This window comes from Monodelphis domestica, chromosome 2, assembly GCF_027887165.1.
Source record: "Monodelphis domestica isolate mMonDom1 chromosome 2, mMonDom1.pri, whole genome shotgun sequence".
Lineage (NCBI taxonomy): Eukaryota > Metazoa > Chordata > Mammalia > Didelphimorphia > Didelphidae > Monodelphis > Monodelphis domestica.
Window position 1 is genome coordinate 61,094,960 of NC_077228.1, and position 20,650 is coordinate 61,115,609.

General features: G+C 37.4%; 1 protein-coding gene across 4 annotated transcripts in view; it reads right to left on the reverse strand.

The window, feature by feature from the left end:
- Nucleotides 1-9,674: 9,674 nt before the first annotated feature.
- Nucleotides 9,675-20,650, reverse strand: part of ILDR2 (immunoglobulin like domain containing receptor 2) — a 100,845-nt gene continuing 89,869 nt past the window's right edge. For all 4 annotated transcript variants that reach the window (XM_007480699.3, XM_056815484.1, XM_056815486.1 and 1 more), the window contains one exon: nt 9,675-19,574. In XM_007480699.3, the coding sequence (XP_007480761.2) occupies nt 19,539-19,574 (36 nt within the window). In that variant the 3' untranslated portion in view covers nt 9,675-19,538. The remainder of the gene's footprint in view (nt 19,575-20,650) is intronic.

The following is a 20,650-nucleotide window of genomic DNA, read 5'->3' on the forward strand; positions in this document are numbered from 1 at the left end:
AAGGCAAGAACTTTTGGGTTATTTATTTTTGCATTCTGCTTCCTCCCTCCAGAGCTTTCAGCATATAATTGTTTAATTAAGGCTTACTGAATTGGACTGTGCCAACAGGTAAAGTTTGTCAACAACCCTGCCTCCTATAGACCCTTCTTTTTTTACCTTTTTATTTCTCTGGACCCTACCCCCAAGGGGGATCATTACCTGATATATCATCATAGAGCTTTGTTGCTAAATCTGCCTCCTTGTTGCTGCCATCCACAGACTATATTTCTCTCTCATAGTCTTTCAAATACTTGAAGAATACAGTTATGCCATTGCATATATATAAAAATAAAAAAATTTATAGAAAATAAATCTATAAATATATAATATATCATATATAATATACAAACATGTATGTTGATAAATATATTATAAACATAATATGTTTATCATAACATTAATATGAATAATTAACATTCTTTTTATTATAATTATATTTTAACACATGAATTTATATATAATTAATTATATATAAATATATAATATTTATATTATATAAACATATATTCTATAAATAAATAATATAGAATTAATTATATGTAGTTATAATTATTCAAATAATTATAAGAACAATTAGCCTGTTAATATGTTAATGAAAATACATAATATATTATAAATATAAAATATATAAAAATAAATGTAAAAATCTAAAAACAAATCTATATAAAATTAAATTAATATGTATAATGCATGTCTAAACTCTTACTTTCTGTGTTAGTAACAACTCTAAGACAGAAGAGCAAGGGCTAGGAAAACATAGCTTAAGTGCCTTGCCAAGGGTCACACAACTAGGAAATATCTGAGATCAGATTGAACCCAGGTCTTTCTCCACTATGCCACCCAGCTGCCCCCATTGCATTTATTTGTGAGCCACAAAGGGCATCAGAGGTAAAAAGGTCCAAGCTCTTCACTTTATAGATGAGTAAAACTAAGGCTCAGAGAACTATGTGGTATGCTGAAAGTTGTAACACCAGAAATTTATCCAATCTGCAATAAAATAACTGAGGCAGAGCTCCAAGCCAATAACTATTTATTGAAAGGACTTGACCCCCCTCCAACAAATAGGATCCCAAATTTCCTCATGGTCTGAGACATACCCCCCAACCTTCTCCAAAGTTCAGCTTTTATTCTCTTCAGTGTCCAACCCTGTCCTTTAGTATCTGGTCAGTCTGGGCATCAGAGTGGACTCCAAAATCTTGTTATGCCCCTTGGACATGTTGCTACCAAACAGTGAGGTGGGCACAGAGCAACCAGCCCACCTATACCCCATCCTCAAGATACCTACTCTTAGCCACGTACCCTGGACATCCTAGTGCACTGATATGGTTCAGTATTGGAGCAAGTCTCTTGTCCAGTCCTACCTGACATGGGTCATGAGGAAGGAATGTTCCAGGGTGGAGGGGCTCTTCATATATCCTTGACTAACATATTAATGTATAATGATAATAATATTTAATAAAAATAATATGTTTGCTGAAGCTTATGATATTTGGGGTGGAGGCCCCCTTCAAGCTATGCTGGCAAGTTAAAATTTATCATAAAATTTAACAAAAGAGGAAAGTTTATAGGATAAAACCTACTCAACTCTAACTTGTACCTAGTTACTTTTGATTATTGCTGATTAATAAGTAATCACCACCCTATAGAATCACATTAAGGTAGATGATGCCAATTAGAACTATTCATAGGGGTATAATTATTGATGTAAGACATTTAAATGTATTTATATATATGCAAATATGAATATATATGTATATATATATATATATATACTTTGTGAGAAATAATTTGACCCCTACCCTATTTTAGCTTCTGGTGTATGTATATATATACAAAATAAAAATAATATTAAATATAAAATATTGGTATATATTATTACATAATATTGGTATATATTATGGTCTGGTATATATACATAATATTGGTATATATTATTCTGGTGTATATATAAATAACTTATTGATATTCTGGTATATATATGGAATTTACATAAATTATATAAATATAATTATATATAATATACAATGGTATTCTGGTATATGTAACTTATGTAAATATAAATATATATTATATCTATAACAATATTCTAGTTTATATACTTTTTATAAACATAAATATATATAACATAAAATAATGGTATTCTGGAGTATATGGGGTGCTCAGGGAGGGATAATATCTCTGGTATGGAGGGCTTGTCGTGCCTTTCTAGGGCAGCTTTCCAGCCACTGACCTTCACCTGACACCCAGCTCTCACTTGTGGCTCCCAGTAGCTGCTAGCATGCAACAGCGGCCACACCCCGGGCAACGGCTTCGACAGGCCGGCTAAACCTTGTGAGGGTAGCCATCAGGTCATCAACCCCTGGTGAACTAGGGCTTTGCTCACCCAGCATGTGAAGACTGCTTCAGCGGAACAGGCTGAAGAAACCAACAAGAAGGTTCAACGGCTGAGAGGGCGATGCAGCAAAGCACTGTGGAGTGCTTAGGGCATGATGGAGCACAAAAGACAACACGGCCATCCAATGCAGCTGAGGAAGTCTCCAGGTGTAATGACTTTTCATGCCAATGGACCCAGGCTTCCAACGCCGAGAGAGTGGGACTGTCTCTGTGCATTGACTTTTCCACTTAAATCTTCATGCACAGGTGTCTTTGTGCACAAAAACGCACAAAGACAATCGTCATCTTCGGTTCAAGAGACAACCAACAACAATAATGGTATTCTGGCATATATAATTTATTATTCATATATAATTATATAATTAATCTATTCTGGTATATAATTTACATATATATGTATGTGTGTGTGTGTATACCAGAAGTCTACTAAAACAGTGTAGGGGTCAAATTATTTCTCACAAAGTAATGCAAGTAGTAGATGACACCATTGGCATTCAGACCATTCTCTGACAATATTTTCCCCATCTCACTTCCCCTCATGTCTTCTCTTCTCTAGATAAAAATGTTCCCTGTTCTTTATATAATATTGTTTTCCATCCTCTTGCCTTTGGTGGACCTTCTTTGGACATCCTCCCCTTCCTCATGTCTTTCTTACAATATGGTGGCACTAGGACACAAAACATGAGCCTATTGAAAGAGTTCGAGAATCGAGCCAGAACTCTATCCAGGTTTAAAAAAGTTTCCCAACAATACACAAGATGTGTCTATTTTTAAGCTTTGGATAGGAGCATTTCACAGAGCACCTCTACAGGGTACCCTTTTCCTTCCTGCAGTAAATTCTCATCTTTAATTACATACATAGCGGTTCTATCTAGAATAAATTTCCTTTGTGGAAAACAACTCACTTCTTTATGGGAAAAAGACACAAAACAGTGTATAAGTAAGTTTGTTGATCAGGAGAATCCTTGATCAATTTGACAAGCTCCCCAGTCAGCCAGAGGTAATTACAAGGCAAGGACTTTTGCTTTGAACCTTTGAGAGGCAATTACCCTTGTACTGTTGGCATGCTCCCAGGGCAAAGAGAACACAATTTCATTTATCAAGAGAGTTGGCAGGCTGAGGGTCACTCACTCCTGTGTCTCTTCCAAGAAAACCCCAAATGGGGTCATAAAGAGTAAGACACAACTGAAAAACAACTCAACAACAATGTTAATCATATGATTATTCTAATAAATTATAATTATAAACTATCCTACTTATATTTTGGTAATATTATAAAATTCAAATTATATATTCATATACTAATATTACAACATTCTAACAATATATTTATATATTCATATCATAACATTATAATTATATATTTATATCATACCATTCTATTAATATTATATAATTCAAATTATATATTATAAAATTCAAATTATATATTTATACATCCATATTACAAAATCCTAATGCTATATTTATATTTTATTAATATTCTATAATTATAATTATATTCTAATATTTCATTTATATCATAAATTAGTCATATATTAACATATTATATATTATATAATTATGTTATTATATAATATATAGTTTAACTATTATAACAAATTATAATCATATAACATATTAGTTAATATATCAATAACATATAGATATGTGCACCTATAATATTACATATATATGGCAAGTGTGTGTCTATGTACATATAAACAACAAAAACACCTTAGGAAAAAATCACATTAGCAGCTGAGTAGAGGATGGATTGATGAGAGAAGAGACAGGAAGAATAGTTAGACGGCCACTATAGTAGCCCAGGTTGAGGACTTGAGCTAGATGATAGCCATGTGAGTGGACAGAAAGGAACATAGAGAAGAGGTGTGAAGGTAGCAATGGCAAGGTTTGGTCACAGATTGATTATGCATATTTTGAGGATTAGTTGTGGAGAGGATTCCTGTTCAGGCACAAAATGAACCAGAATCATTATTTTTAAATGTAAAAACCATTCTTAAGTCATGGGCCTTTCAGAAATAGTCCTCAGGTCAACCCCTGAGTTAGATTGATGATTATGATGATGATGATGATGATGATGATGATGATGATGATGATGATGATGGCAATGATAATAGTGGACATATCTACAGTCCTTTGTGGTTTACAAAAGGCTTTATAATCTTCTTCAAGCCTTATAACAACAATTCTGTGAAGTGTGAATCACAGTTTATTGTACCAGTGAAGAAACTGAGGCTCAGGGGACCTGTGTAACCTCTGAGACAACTCTTAACTCTGAAATTCTATTAAAAAATAATTTTTTTCACAGTAACCCAGCGAAATAAGTTTTATTACTTACTCCTTTTATTTTACTCTTCTGCAATCTCATAGCAGATTCATATGTGTTTCAGCAGAATAAAAGCACTGATCTAACAGAAAGTTCTTAAAGCCTAGCATTCTTTATTTTTTATCTTTGTATAGTTTCTTTTTAAGTTTCAAATCTTCAAGATCTTTTTATAGTTCCAAATCAAGGGGTGTGTTTGATTCACACCCATATAGAAAATAGGAAGTTTTCCCTCACTGATATCTTACAGATTTGTCCTGAAAACCTTTTATATGAAAAATCTGAATTTATAAAACATAAAATTACAGGGTGTGTCTTCCTTTTACAAAAGGTTTTTCCACTTTAAAAATCAGGAGCTCACTTAGTACATTTAAAATCTAATGTGGTTCATAAAAAAATGGAATTAATGTATTTTTAAAGTGTGCCCTGACTGTACGAAATGAGAAACACCAACCACTATGTTAAAAAAACATATATGTATATACATATGTAGGCTTTTAATGTAGTGGTCAGTGTCCCTAATTTTTATAGTCAGAGCATTCTGGATCCTCATGTTATAGAATATATATATATATGTATATATACACAAGACCTACATATTATATTATGTATATATGCAAACAGTATATATACATATACATATATAGAGAGGGAGAGAGACAGAGAGAGGGAAAAAGCATTCTGGATCCTCATATTATATATATGTGTATATATATATATGTATATATACACAGACAGAGAGGTAGGGAGAGGGAGAGAGACAGAGCGGGAGAGACAGAGAGAGAGCATTCTGTATCCTTATTATATATATATATATATATATATATATATATATATATATATACACACACACACACACACTATACATATATACAGACAAGTGGAGAGGGAGAGACCTCAGAGACAGAGAGAGTAGGAGGGAGGGGGAGAAAGTGACAAGAGAAAGAGACAGAAAGAGACAGAGGGAGTGAGAGAGGGAAAGAGACAGAAAGAGACAGAGGGAGTGAGAGAGGGAAAGAGACAGAGGGAAAGAGAGAGAAGGAGGGAGAGGGAGGGAGGGGGAGAGGGAGAGAGGGAGGGAGAGGGAGAGAGAGAGGGAGGGAGGGGGAGAGACAGAGAGGGAGAAAGAGAAGGAGGGAGAGGGAGGGAAGGGGAGAGAGAAAGAGAAGGAGGGAGAGGGAAGGACAGAGAGAGAGGGAGGGGGAGAGATAGAGAAAGAGACAGAGGGAGAGAGAGAAGGAGGGAGAGGGAGGGACAGAGACAGAGACAGAAACAGAGAGGGAGAGAGACAGAGGAAGAGGGGAAGAGACAGAAACACAGAGACAGAGCCGTAAGAGATTTTACAAGTTCCGCTAGATGGCACCACAGACAAACATATCTTTCCCATGTGGCTCAGGTCCTTAATCTCCACATTCCTGACTTTTCTCAATCTGAAGGAATTCAGATAAACCTTTCTAGAAATTCTCAGTTTGGGAGAAGGAAAAAAAAAATTAAAAGCCCATTTCCCCCTGAACATCCCTCAAACAGTATTTGAAGATTTCCGTCATAGACATCTACAATGATTATATTATAGTTATCAGTGTGGGCATCTTATTCCCTTATTAGACTGAAAACGACTTAAAGGCAGCATCCCCTAGATTTGGTATTTCCCTCAGCATCCAGCACATCATTCTAGACATGGCAGGCCAGGGTCTATTACCATTAACAAATTAAGCTCATGATAAAGAGTTATCTTTTCACTCTTCTTTCTCCCTCCCACCCAGTGGATTGTCAGACATTAAACATGGCTGTGATCGCTGTTCTGGTTGACTCCTTTCTGCCCCACTCTAGTTCAGGGCCTCATTATTACTATAAAAGCTTCTTTGCTGGCTAGAGTCAAAGGACCTGCATTCAAATTCCTGCTCTGTTACAAAGAGGAGAGTGAGCAGAGTATGAAGCAGAGGTGTCAAATTCAAATAAAAATGGGGCCATTAAGTCCTACTAAAGGATCCCTGTGGGTGGCATAATGACTTTAAAAATCATTTAGAAAATATTGTCTGTTCTATTATATGTGTATTAATTTGTAAAATGTTTCCCACTTAACATTTTAATCAGGAGCATTATGGCCCCCTGACTGCGTGTTTGACACTTCTGGGGTACAGTGTTGGACTTGGAGATAGGAAGAATAACTCATTTACTTACTAGCTGTGTAACCCTAGTCACATAACCTCTCTGAACCTCAGTTTCCCCTTCTATAAAATGGGGGGGGGAGGTCATAATAGCAATAGTCAGGTTGCTGTAAGGCTGACATGGGATGAAGTATGTGTACTTGTCTGATTCTTTATCCAGGTCAGTAAATCAATCACCGGATTGACAAGATGGGTTTTCCCCCTACATTTTAAATTCTTTCCTACATTTTAAACTTTTTAAAATATATTTTATTTTATTTATTTATTTTTAAATCCTTACCTTCCATCTTGGAGTCAATACTGTGTATTGGCTCCAAGGCAGAAGAGTGGTAAAGGCTAGGCAATGGGGTTAAGTGACTTGCTCAGGGTCACACAGATTTGAACCAGATTTGAACCTAGGACCTCCCATCTCTAGGCCCGACTCTCAATCCACTGAGCCATCCAGCTGCCCCCTTAAAATATATTTTAAATGTAAAAGAACATTTTGAAAATCTCAAGTCATAATACAAATGAAAGGTCTTCCTCCTCCTTCTCCTTCTTTCCTCCCTGCATTTTGGCCTCAGGTACTGATCCATAAAATAAGAAAGTTAGGCCTAAGGATATCTAAAGCCCATTGTAGTTCTCAGGTTCCCCCCCCCCCTACCCCCACATTCAATCTCTTTCCTTTCCAGGCTGCCCTTCCTACTGTTAGCAAAGTAAACTCCTTAAGACCCAGCTCTGCTCAGGCCAGTCTTTTGCTCAAAACTTGGTAGCTCCTCATTTCCTTCAGGATAAAACAAAAACTCCCTGACCATCCTGTCTGAAGTCAAGTGCTCCTAGTCCATATTTCCAGCCCCTTTATATGAGCTTTCGCCCATGCATGCACTGAACTTGGCTCATATCTTTTGGTTTCTGAAGTCCTTTTCCTCCTTCAAAACCCATCTCTTTGATAAGGTCTCTCATCCCTATGAGAGTGATGGCTCTCTTTGAATCTCTCATGTTAGTGCATTTATATATATATTAAATGTTTATTATATCTTATTATAAGTTTTATAATTTTAAATTATAAATAAATATAATATATATTTCTCCTTGGCATTTAATGATTCTTTTTTATTATTTCTATTTGAGTTCTTGATATAGAACCGCCATTTTTTTCTTGTTATATTCCTAATACCTAGATCCTTTCACATAATAGGCACTTAATAATGAGAGAGAGTAGGCTGGAGGGGAAAATATTTTGGAGTTGGATTAAAAGAGTCCTGAGCTAGAATCCTGACTCTGACACCTGTCATAGACAAGTCGCTTAATTTTTTTAAGCTTCAGTTTTCTTTGTTCAATGAGGACAGCTTGAAAATCTTTTAACAGAGGAAAAAAAGACTTTAATTTTGAAATTAAAGGGAAAAAGCTTAATAACCAAACACTCTGGGGGTGACCAGTGACTTAAACACTTTACAAATGTATTGCATTTTACCTTTTTTGAATTCCATTTCTTCACAATGAAGTGTTTTGCAAACCTTAAAGGGCTACATATGTCTGTTAATAGTTTTAAATTGAATTATTTGAATTAAAGGGAGCTTAGAATCAGAAAGTCTCATCTTCCTGAGTTTAAATTCTGCTCTCTCACTTACTAGTTGTGTGATCCTTGGCAAGTCACTTAACCCTGTTTGCCACTTTTTTTTTTTCATCTATAAAATGAATCAGAGAAGGAAATGGCAAGCCACTCTGCCAGGAAGACCCCAAATGGGATCACAAAGAGTCAGACAGACTGAATAGCAATGACGTAATTAAAAAAGAGAGAGCTAAAATTCCCTTTGGCTGAAGAATGAGAGAGATTTCTCTGGAGCTGGACTTTTCCAGTATGTTTTCAGTATTTTCTGGTCCTAATGAAGCTGAAAATCCCACAAAGAATCCTTATTTGAGGTGCCAAGGACCTTCTTGCCTTCAGTCCTGAAGGAAACCAGAAAAAGCAGCTTCAGCAGGGAAAAGGCAAATTTGGCAGAGAGCCAGAAAGATGTCTGGAAATCAGGAAGAGTTTATGTTTGAGCTCAGTCACTGTATCATTTCAGAGAAACAAGGATGTGGGCTTCCTAGCTCTGGGTGATTGCGTCACAAGGAGATGGGATTGGGTTCCTCTTTTGCTCTGGCTACAAAATGGGTATCTATTGGATCTCTTTCAATAAAATAAGGCTGAAAATCTCTATATGTGAACTTTTAAAACTCTCCTTTCAGATATTAATCTGTTGAACCCAAGAACCTTTTTAATACGTGTGCTTATCAAAGCAAACTTCAAATTATATAGCCCATTAGTGAAAAAGATCCACTGTTTAGTTTACAAATCCATATACACTGTAAGGGTCCCTTAAATGATAAATCTTGGGCACATATCCTGTTTCTTTTCACTTTTCTTTATATCTTCTGGAGACTAGAGATTGTTTCATTGTTTATATTCCAAAAGTCTTAGGGCAATTTTAAACCTTAAAAACTGGCACATACCCATAACAACAATAATAATAGCTAGCATTTAAATCAAACTTAAAGGTTTGCAAAGCACTTTTTCAAATATTATCTCATTGGGATAATCTCATTTTCAAATATTATCTCATTTGGGATAAGCCTAAGCAGGTAAGTGCTATTTATTTTTTTCATTTTACAGTTGAGGAAACCAAGCCAGACAGAAGTCACACAACTGTCTGAGGTGTCTGAGATAGGATCCGAACTCAATAAATGCTTGTCAATTGACAGAATGTAATATCTCTCAGCTAATAGCCATTGATCAAATTATACTTTATTTTGAGGTTTGAAGACAATACAGCCAAATTCACCAGGAATGTCCCGTAACAACTGATCACATTGTTTTATGAGCAACATTGATATAACATTTTGGTTTTTTTTTTTTTTACACTAAGGACATAGCATAAAGAACAAACATGATGGTTGGGTGCATTATTGGAACAGTCAAGCACCTGATCCTCCCCATTTCTCCTCCTATTCCATTTTCTATAGAATTCAGCCACAGGGAAAACTCTTAAGACCTGGGGTCTGGAGATTCTGTTATTATTGAAGTCACTTCTTAAAGCTAAAATTAAGTACCTGGGAGAAAGGCTATTACATTCCTGGTAAGAGCAGGTCCCTCCACATGGGGTATCTATATGCCTAATCTTGCCCCCTAAATCCCCAGAGAACCCTTTGTTTTGGTTGTTTTTGAGCTAGGATTCTAATAACATTTTCCCTCTCTAGTTCTTCTTTCTTCCTTCATTTCCATATCCTTTACTTCCTTCCCCCAAATCCTTAAATGAAGCCAGTGGAATGAGGTGCTAGAAATTTCACCCAAGAGCCCCTTCCCAGATTTCCAAGACTTGCTGAATTCTGACGTTTGCCCAGAATATTTTTCAAGATGAAATTCTAAAGTTTGTGCAGTGAGTTGCTTCAGAACCTCTGCCAAATGGGCCCTGGAAGAGCTCACAAAAAATGCAGCTCTCTGAGGTAAAGTTATTTCTCATTTCTTCCACCAGAACATTTCATGAGTGTTTGACTTCATCGATGAATGACAAAGAAAGAGTCTGACTCAGAGCTGCAGAAGAGACCTGGGAGATAACGTCAATGTTCTAGTCAAACACCCTCATTTCAATTTTAGTATTAATAATAATAACAATAATAGCAGCTTTGTAAATAGTATCTCATCTGATTCTCACAACAACCCTGGGAGGTAGTGGCTGCTCCAAAATCACCTGAAATTCCCTATTTTCAGAACAACCGTGGAAGAATGAGTGCCAAGATGTGTGGCTGATGCTGGAACATCAGCAAGAGTTTGGCTCTTTGGAAAGTTAGCTGAAGGTCCAGTCCTCTTGGCTCCTTTCCTCGTCTTCACCCAGAAGCTCCACTGATCTGTGGCTAATGTATGTATGTCTCTTTACTCAGCAAAGTCTGACCTGTTGATGGGAATTGCTATAGCTAAGCCCTATGTCCTCAAGCTGGAGATGCAGGGCTCTAAAGACTGATGAGATCATCAAACTTCACTCAACCTGTCTGAACTAAGGCTTTGACGGCAGAAAAACAAATCCCTTCGCTGCTGGATCATTATCTTTCTCCTGGCCCATTGGTGCCCTAAGTGTCAGTTCTTAATGGGTTTGGATTTTGCATTGGCTTCCAGAGCTTATTAAAAAACATCACCAGCTCCTCAAGGCTTCCTGCAATTTTAATTTTTGACAGGGTGTATAAAGCTTCTCTTGAACCACTTCCACTCTTGGCCATAAGGTGTGGATTAGTCAATGATTTTCTTGTATGCATGGATGACCAAAAAACAAAGTCATTTATTATTATTTTTTGCCATCTCCTGAGCCCATGGCCCCCTCTCTAGCTGTCCTTGGTGTGACTAATGTTCTGCCCAAAATAGCATGAAGAGGATGAGAAAATTACCTGTAATTTTTGTTCTTTGATTTGACATAATCACAACAGATCACTGCTCTGTGAATTGAAGAATATAGGCTCCTGGGGATTGGAGATAACTCCCCCTCCCCTTTTCTTCAGAAAATTCTCCAGCTAGGCAACATGAATCCTATAACTTTGGAAAACTTCTGTGGAAATTTGTTATTAAAACAAAATAAAGATATTATTTTTAAAAAGAAAGAAAGAAAATTCTCCAGCAGGGCAACATGAATCCTATAACTTTGGAAAACTTGTGTGAAAATTTGTTATTAAAATAAAATAAAGATATTATTTTTAAAAAGAAAGAAAGAAAATTCTCCAGCAGGGCAACATGAATCCTATAACTTTGGAAAACTTGTGTGGAAATTTGTTATTAAAACAAAATAAAGATATTATTTTTAAAAAGAAAGAAAGAAAATTCTCCAGCAGGGCAACATGAATCCTATAACTTTGGAAAACTTGTGTGAAAATTTGTTATTAAAATAAAATAAAGATATTATTTTTAAAAAGAAAGAAAGAAAATTCTCCAGCAGGGCAACATGAATCCTATAACTTTGGAAAACTTGTGTGGAAATTTGTTATTAAAACAAAATAAAGATATTATTTTTAAAAAGAAAGAAAGAAAATTCGCCAACTAGGCAACATGAATCCTATAACTTTGGAAAACTTGTGTGGAAATTTGTTATTAAAACAAAATAAAGATATTATTTTTAAAAAAAAGAAAGAAAATTCGCCAACTAGGCAACATGAATCCTATAACTTTGGAAAACTTGTGTGGAAATTTGTTATTAAAACAAAATAAAGATATTATTTTTAAAAAGAAAGAAAGAAAATTCGCCAACTAGGCAACATGAATCCTATAACTTTGGAAAACTTGTGTGGAAATTTGTTATTAAAACAAAATAAAGATATTATTTTTAAAAAGAAAGAAAGAAAATTCTCCAGCAGGGCAACATGAATCCTATAACTTTGGAAAACATGTGTGGAAATTTGTTATTAAAACAAAATAAAGATATTATTTTTAAAAAGAAAGAAAGAAAATTCTCCAGCTAAGGCTGAGACAAAATAGTACTGATGGGGCCAGATTGTCTTAAAGTTTTCAGGTGGAAGGTAACCAGAATGTTCCCTCCCCAGATAATTAGGAATCGACCTCTTTGGCATTTGATGTGGGATATTTGGAGACAAAATTCTGAAGCTTGAGGAAGGTATTATTTTAGCTCTAATTGGCAGAAGCTAAAGGAAACGATATATAGAGAAACTCAGACCCTTTGTCTTTATATCTTCGAATTCAGCCAAGTCTTTTAATTTCTTTATACCTCAGTTTTTTCATTTAGAGGGCATCAAGGTGGCACAATGGGGAAGGTTCTGAGCCTGGAGTCAAGAAGACCTGAATTCAAATTCTGCCATATTTATTAGCCATATAATCCTGAGCATGTCACTTAACCCTGTTTGCCTCAATCTCCTCATATGTAAAATGAACTTGAGAAGGAAATGACAAACCACTCTAGTATCTTTGCCACAAAAACCCTAATTGGGGTCAGGAAGAATTGAACACTACTGAAACAACTGAACAATAGCAAAGATTCCTAATTGTTTCTGCCTATTTTATATATTAGTAATTGGGGACCAAATTTGATTGCTCCAAATTATTTGGAAGGTACTAGGGGTTGCATGGTATAATGTCAAGACTCTGAACTTGAAGATAGACCTGAATTCAAAGCCTCACTGCAACACTTAGTAGCTACATGACCTTGGATAATTCAGCTAACCCTTAGTTTTCTCCTCTGTAAAATGGGTATAATAATATTGGAACTTTCTCCCTCATAGACTTTTTCACAGGAAAGTGCTTTATATAGAAAGTACACTATAAATGTGAATTATTATCATTAGATAAGAGGAGGATAGCAGTGATATAAACTATTTTAAACTCTGTCTAATGTTTATCTGCTTTGGGGGAAGTGGTCCTACCTTCACATGACCTTTTCTCCATATGTGACATTTAAATACCACTTTAAAGTTTGTGAAGCACTTTATAAATATATCATTTTATCCTCATGACAATCCTGGGAGAGAAGTACTATTATTATTCCCATTTTACAGATAAAGAAAGTGAGGCAGACAAGTAAGTGACTTCCCAAAGTCGCAGGGCTAGTCAGTGTCTGAAGATGGATTTGAATGCCTGCTCTAACACTCTTATCAGTTGTGACATTTGGCTGACTCAAATCCAATACCAGATAGTGTGGTATAATTAATTCAGCACAGCTTAAATATAAGCCAGAAAACCATAGAACCAGAAGAACAATCCCCATCTGCAGTATGCTTAGCCTTCTACCAGGAGTTAAGAATAAATTACATTTTTCCACTAGAAATGTAAGCTCCTTGAGGATGAGGACTGATTTGCTTGATTTTTTTTTATATCACTAGCACTTAGTATAGTACCTAGCACAGAATAAGTATTATGCATTTTATTATCCATCCATCCATCCATCCATCCATCCATCCATCCATCCATCCATCCATCCATCTACCTATCTTTCTTTCTATCCATCTATCTATTTTATTTATCTCTCCCTCCCTCACTCTCTCTCTCTCTCTGTCCTGTCTTCTCTCTTTCTCTTCTCTCTCCCTCCCTCTCTCCCCCTCTCTTCCTCACTATCTCCTACCCCCTCCCTCTGCTAGTGAAATGTAGCATCTTGCCTATATGCAGCTATAACTTCAAGGTAGATTTCTAATTTCAGATTTCTACTCTGAGGTCGATCAGCACAACTGATTGGTACCACTGAGTCAGTCCATGGAAAATGTCTGTGCCTCTCTAATGATCCTACTATAACATTTAGTCCTGTGATGTGTGGGCACCTCTTGAGGCACAGACCCAGTCCTCCACCCCTTCACTGACTCAGCACTGATTCATAGAAGGAGGAAGAGCCTCATGAATCACAGGCCTGTCTAGCTAAGCCTATGTCTCTCCTCCAAACCCTGACAAGCTAAGCCCTCCTTGGGCTATGTAAAGACAATAACTACAGATCAAGGAAAGCCATTTAAATGAGAGAATCTGGTCAGTGGCTCAGCAACAATTCCCTACCGTCCCAGCCTCACAATGGACCAAAGATTGAACCCTGGAAAAGCTGAACCTGGCTTTCTTAAGGTCTTAGAATAGCCTGCAGTGAGACAGCATATGTGGATCCTCAGGAGCCAGCCTTAAGCCACAGGATGTGCTGATTTCATGGATCCTGGGCAGGCTCTCTTCAAATTTTCCCCATTTAAGTCTGAGACTCCTTTAAGAAGGGAAAAATTCCTTCTTTCACAGTTAGAGAAAAGCTGCAAAGCCCCAAATCCTGAGGGGGTAATCATTGCTTTAAATACCTTGCTGAGGTATAACATTTCATCATTTTAAAGTCCATTATCTCATTTGATCCTCGCCACCATCCATGAGTGAAGCAGGACAAGTTTTGTCATCCATATTTTTTTAGATCGTGAAACTAACCAGAGAAGTTAACAAATTACCCCAAATCATAATCTAGTTAGTGGCCCTGTGTCCGTTCTTCTTTGCCCAATACAGACTCTCAAATTTACAGCCATGCATCAGTGACTGACATCAGATCCCCTCAAAAGACTGAGTAGAGATATATAACAAGAGAGTGGAAAGACATTGGGTATTTGGGGAATAGGTGACAGGGAAGGAGCTTGTTGGGAGAGAGAGAAGGGGGTGGCACTAAACAGAGAAAAGAAATTAGAAGTTGCACAATTTTCTCTAGATCCTTCCCAATGATGGGCAAGGCTTGCTTTGAGGTGTAAGACCCTCAAAGTATTTTCCAATGGCTTATATGGCAGGCTATGGACCATATGGATGTAGTTCAAATATGCTCTAATTTTGGGGAACATATGAGGTGACTGTCATCTGTAAGGTCCCTAAAGCGATGAGACAAAAGGTCTAAGGAAATGTTATAGAATTCTCAGCCAATATAGGGAAAGAATGATAATGCATCATGTTCCTGCTGTGTGGGTGTATTTCACTTTGTACCATAACTGTATTCATAGAACCCTAGGATGTTAAGAGATGGAAAAATTTTAATGATCCTGTAATTTAGCCTCATCATTATATGCATGAGAAAATTCAAGCCTAGAGATACTCAGTGACTTTCGCAAGGTCACAGAGTTAGTAGCAAAGACTAGAACTGATGTCTACTTTCTCCCAAGTTATCATTTGTGAACCTACATCATAATAAAAAGTAGATTCAAAATAAATAATATTTTATATGCTTTATATACTGGAGGTTGGCATTGTGTTAAACAAAGAGCCAGTTTATTCTTCTGTAAAGTGAAAATCCTTCTGGGAGATCATCATCCCCTATTTGCCCATTTTCAAAATTCCGATTTTTGTTTAACAGGTACTATTGTTTTTAAGCAGGACATAATCTGGGCAGAGGAAGCCCACACAGCTATGATTTTTTAAAAGACAAATTATTTTAGCTTAAAAACATTTCAAGTTCTTTGACACATATTAAAATTATTTGTAAATTTTTGTGGTTTTACTTATAAGGCTATTTCATATATTATCTTAGAATTGATTATCTCATATGTGTGTGTCTTGTCAACCCAGCTGGACTGTTGAGCAGAGACAGACATATTATGTCTCTATAAAACATTGCTAGACACCCGGGAGTCACTCAATGAATACTTAATTGATTGACTGGGTCACACTGGTGGACTCCAAAGACGTGCAGATCATTGAGATCTCTGTCCAAGAAAATATCTAACTAATGGATGAGATTTTATAATTAGTCATTAATTTGAGCTAAAACACCAACCCGACTTGAAATTCTCTTTTTAAGTGGGAAGATTCCCAGGCAGGGACACATATTCAGTTTTTAACATCTTGTTTAGCTTTTCTTTGAGTGAGGAGAGATAAGGGCACTAGCTACTTGAAAATAAAGGCATTTTAGATGGTCAAAGGGGTCAGAGGGGAGTCAGTTGTACTTAATGGTGACTGGCCAACCTTGGCTTTATTTAATCTCATCAATCAGTGAAACTCTCCTATAAACCTGGAACATAATTGTACTCAAGAAAGAACATTTTTCTACCACAGTTGATGGTGGAAAGTTTAGGTAGTTATTGTGCCCCTATAAAGAAGACTCCAGTCCTTCTTCCCCAGATTTTCATAAACCTGGAGTTATCTTGTCATAAGAATGTCATTTTTTTCTTAGAGTGAGGCTTTTTTTATTCTTTTGTATTTGAATCCCTGCTAGGAACCCAGTGCCTGACCCTTGCATAGTAGCTGCTCAGAAATGCTCTTTTGAATTATCAGTTAATTATCTTTTTATTGTTTATATGTAGTTTACAGACTTTTGAAATAGAGGTTTCCAATTATAATAGTTCTCTCCCCCTTGCTCCCTGCCACCTTTATAAAAATCATACATACCATCTGTTAATAAAAACAATTAATTTTTTTGGTCTCTGCAGCTGGTGCTATGGTTCTCTATTTGCGTGAAGCCTGGCATAGTGCTCCATTTAGATAATAGCCACTAAAACTCCCCAACTTCTGCTGTATCAGGGCCCAAGCAAGCTAGAATATGAGGCTGTGGTTGTCTAAGAATAGTAAACTACAGAGAAGGTAACAGAGAAATGGTACTTTGATTTTTTATCTGAAACAGATCAGGTCTAGGGGTTGAAGATTCATGAAAAAAAAACAAAACAAGTTAGACTATGAGGAAGAGGAGTGGGCAAGCACCAGCAGTATGATTTGATCTTGTTATTGAAGAAGTCCACCCATCTCTCAGGAATGGCAGTAATTGGAGCTGTTATAAGTACCCTGGGCTCTGTTCCACTGTGAGGGTCAGGGATACTTTGTGTTCCTTTGGGAAACCAGTCCTGCTGATGGAGATGGTCCATATCTGGGTGAAATCAATCCTCATTTCACCGATCATATGTGGCATGCAGGGTGTATTTTTCCTCCTCTCCAAAATGGAGCTGGTTGTACCTCAATATCTACAACCCCCAATTTTGAGAATTGTTATAAATACATTGGAGGCCAATGGAATGTGACCCTCAGGCTTTCCCGTATCTATCCTGGGAGCAGGTAGCTCTGCAGAAGCCTGAGGAGATTCTGAAGAAGGGACCCGCAGAAGCAGGACCCAGAGCTCCTGAGGTTGGAAATGGGATTCCTTCAGGGAGTAGGGGGCAAGCAGATTGGGATTTCAAGGTCAAGTACGATTGGCCCTTCCAAGAGATTCCAACTCAAGCATGGACCAAACTACCAATGTGGCTGGGTTGATGAGAGAGCTGAACAATCATTTCAAGATTCTGTCCAACTGATGGGTGGTTTACAATGTCCAGTGCTAAAAAGAGGCATTAGATGTGTAGTCACAGGGCTAGGCAACCAGACAGGATATTCTCCTTTATGGAAAAGGAAATTTTAGGAGTTAGCTACCTTCCCATGCCTCAGTCAAGAATCTCTTTCAAAATCATGTGGCTCAGATTAGATAGAGGCCAGCCCATCCTATGTAAATGACGGATGGAGGAATGAGAATGAAGTTGGCTGGTAGAACCTCAAACTGAGATGCTAGGATCTGTTTCCATGGCAAGCAACTAAGGGCCTTTGCCATCCCACTGTAAACTCCACAGGTAGGATGCTGGTCAGAGAAGAGAGGAACTCTTGTTTCAGAAGATAAACAAGATTGAGACTTAAACAAACTTGATCATTCAAGCACAGGAGGAAGAGATCCTCTCTTGCTAAGAAAGCAGTATTCACTCATTCGTTCATTCATTCATTCAATATTTACTGAGTGCCCACTATGCACAGAATGCTAAGAAGTTTCTTATTCCAAGCCTTAGCTTGCTTAGCCTGCAAGGACCATTCTTCACCATCCCACGCTGACTGAGCTAGCAGAAATGGGATGGAGAAAGAATTCATGGTCAAGTAGGTGCAAAGATGATCAATGATCCTGTTATTTCTGAGGGGAAATGGTAAGCATGCAGAACTGACACATATCTGCTTTCCCCCAGCTTCTTTCTCATTCTCTCTCTTGCATTATTAACTTTCCTCTCTCTTCCTTTCTTCTCCTCTTTCATTTATGTATTTCAAAAAGTTATCTTGAGTTCTCCAAGGACCTCAAAATCATATCACTGCTGGAGGCACAGTTCTCTTAATTATGCCACCCAGTTAAGGGAGAAGGAGGTGAGAGCCCTTTAATAGCCCAAGTCAGGCTGACTTGTATGTTCAAGTGAGCAGCATAAAGACAAAACAGTTTGGATTGTTAAATGTCACGTGTCCCAAAAGGATAGATACTGGACCTGTTATTTCACTGGTCTAGGTGTGAAGAAACACTCCCTACCAATGCAGGCCACCCTTTTCTCTTAGTACACAGGCACAGAGAGCTGTGTACAATACTGAGAAGCTAAGGGACTTGCCCAGGGGCACAGAGTCAGTAGGCATCAGAAGCAAGGCTTGAACTCAAGTCTTCTTGGCTTTGAGGCTAGCTCTCTGACCACCACGTGGTACTGGCCGCCTTGTGTCTCTTGAACTCAAACAACTTTTCAGGAAGGTGTGTTTTACCCTCATATTTTTTGCTCCAGTCACTGAAGAAATGAAGTCCCATTGCCCGACATGGCACCATTACTAAGACTTGCAGCAAATGCATCAAAGGATCTCCAAAGGCCTTTGGATTTTTGTCATCATGTTAGATGAATAGTTCAGAGACAGTCAGAGAACAGGGTTATGTTTTTTGCTTTAGGGCCATGTTCAAATGCTAGCTGAAGACCTCCCCTTTTTAGGGAAGAATTGCCTTTTTTGTCCTTGTCCCAATGAATCCAAAAGGACCCTAAGGAGGGTGTCCCAGTTGTGGAAAGTGGGCCACGAACAGAGGCGATATCAGGTGATAAGAGATCAAAAGCTAGCTTCGTTATATATTAGGAAATAAAGTTGGTTCTGGTTCTGGTTCTGCAAAGCAGAGCAACAAGGTTGATGAAACACTTTAGGTGAAAAACATGGGAACAATCCCAAACCTAGCTGTTTTTTTTTTTTCTGATACATTTCTTGAAGAGCTAATTCAATGGACACTCTGGTTTGGAATGAGTCTCCTCAGGACAAAGTAGGTAACTGGCAAGTCTTCCATATTGGATGGCCTGCTGGGTCTTGGGTCAGATTCTTGTCCCTGTAGTCACCTCCTGGTTTCTAGTCATCCAAAGAGATGCCTTCAACACAAATATCAGACCACAAGGGACATCCTAGTTGGAAAGTCATTCTGGGGAGAGAAGGAAGATAGTGCAACATTAGCCTACAAATGGGTTCAAGTAAATGAATCCTTAAATAAAACTTACAAATAGGCTATCTGCGCAAGGATCATCCTTCCAACAAGACACTCTATCTTTGCACTCTGGGTATTTTCTCTGGCTGTCCTCCATCCCTGGAATACTCTCCTTCCTCATCTCCATCTGTTGGCTTCCTTCAAGTCCCAGCTAAAATTTCATCTTCCACAAGATATCTTTCCCAATTCTCTTTAATTCCAGTTTCTTCTCTGTTTATTATTTCTGGTTTATTCTGCTTATAACTTGTACATGTGGTCATCCCCATTGGAGTGAGCTTCTTGAGAACAGAGATGGTCCTTGACCTTACTATTCCTAGCTCTTAGCAGTGGCTCACATGAACACTCAGCAGAAAAGTACTTGTTTATTGCCAGTTATCTATTAACAAGACTTTAATTTGTAGTTTTAAAGATTAATCTCTAAAGCTTCCTTCATGCTGCCATGACTATTTTGGGTTGTACTATTTCTGTTAAAGTTTATTTTGCTTTTATTTTTTGGTATGTTTTTGTTTTTACTTTTGCATTTAAGACCATTAAATTTGATTTTGTTTTACTCAAAAAATAGTAGGTGCTTAATAAATATTTTTTGGTTTGATTGTTTCAAATACTTACCTTCTGTCTTAGAATCAGTACTAAGTACTGGTTCAAAGGAAGAAGAGTGGTTAGGGCTAGGAATTGGAGGGGGGGGTGTTAAGTGACTTGCCCAGGGTCACATAGCTAGGAAGTATCTGAGGCCAGATTTAAAACTGGGACCTCATATCTCTAGGCTTGACTCTCAACCTACTGAACTGCCTAGTTATCCCTTAATAAATGTTTAGAAGATCTGGATGGGGCAGAGGATAGGGTACATAGCCTGGATCAGAAACATTAATCTTCCTAAGTCCAAATCTGGCTTCAGAAATGTAACACCCATGTGACCCTGGGCAAGTTGCTTAAGCCTTTTTGTCTCAGTTTCCTCATCTATAAAATGATATGGAGTTGGAAATGGCTAACCATTCCAGTATCTCTGCCAAGGA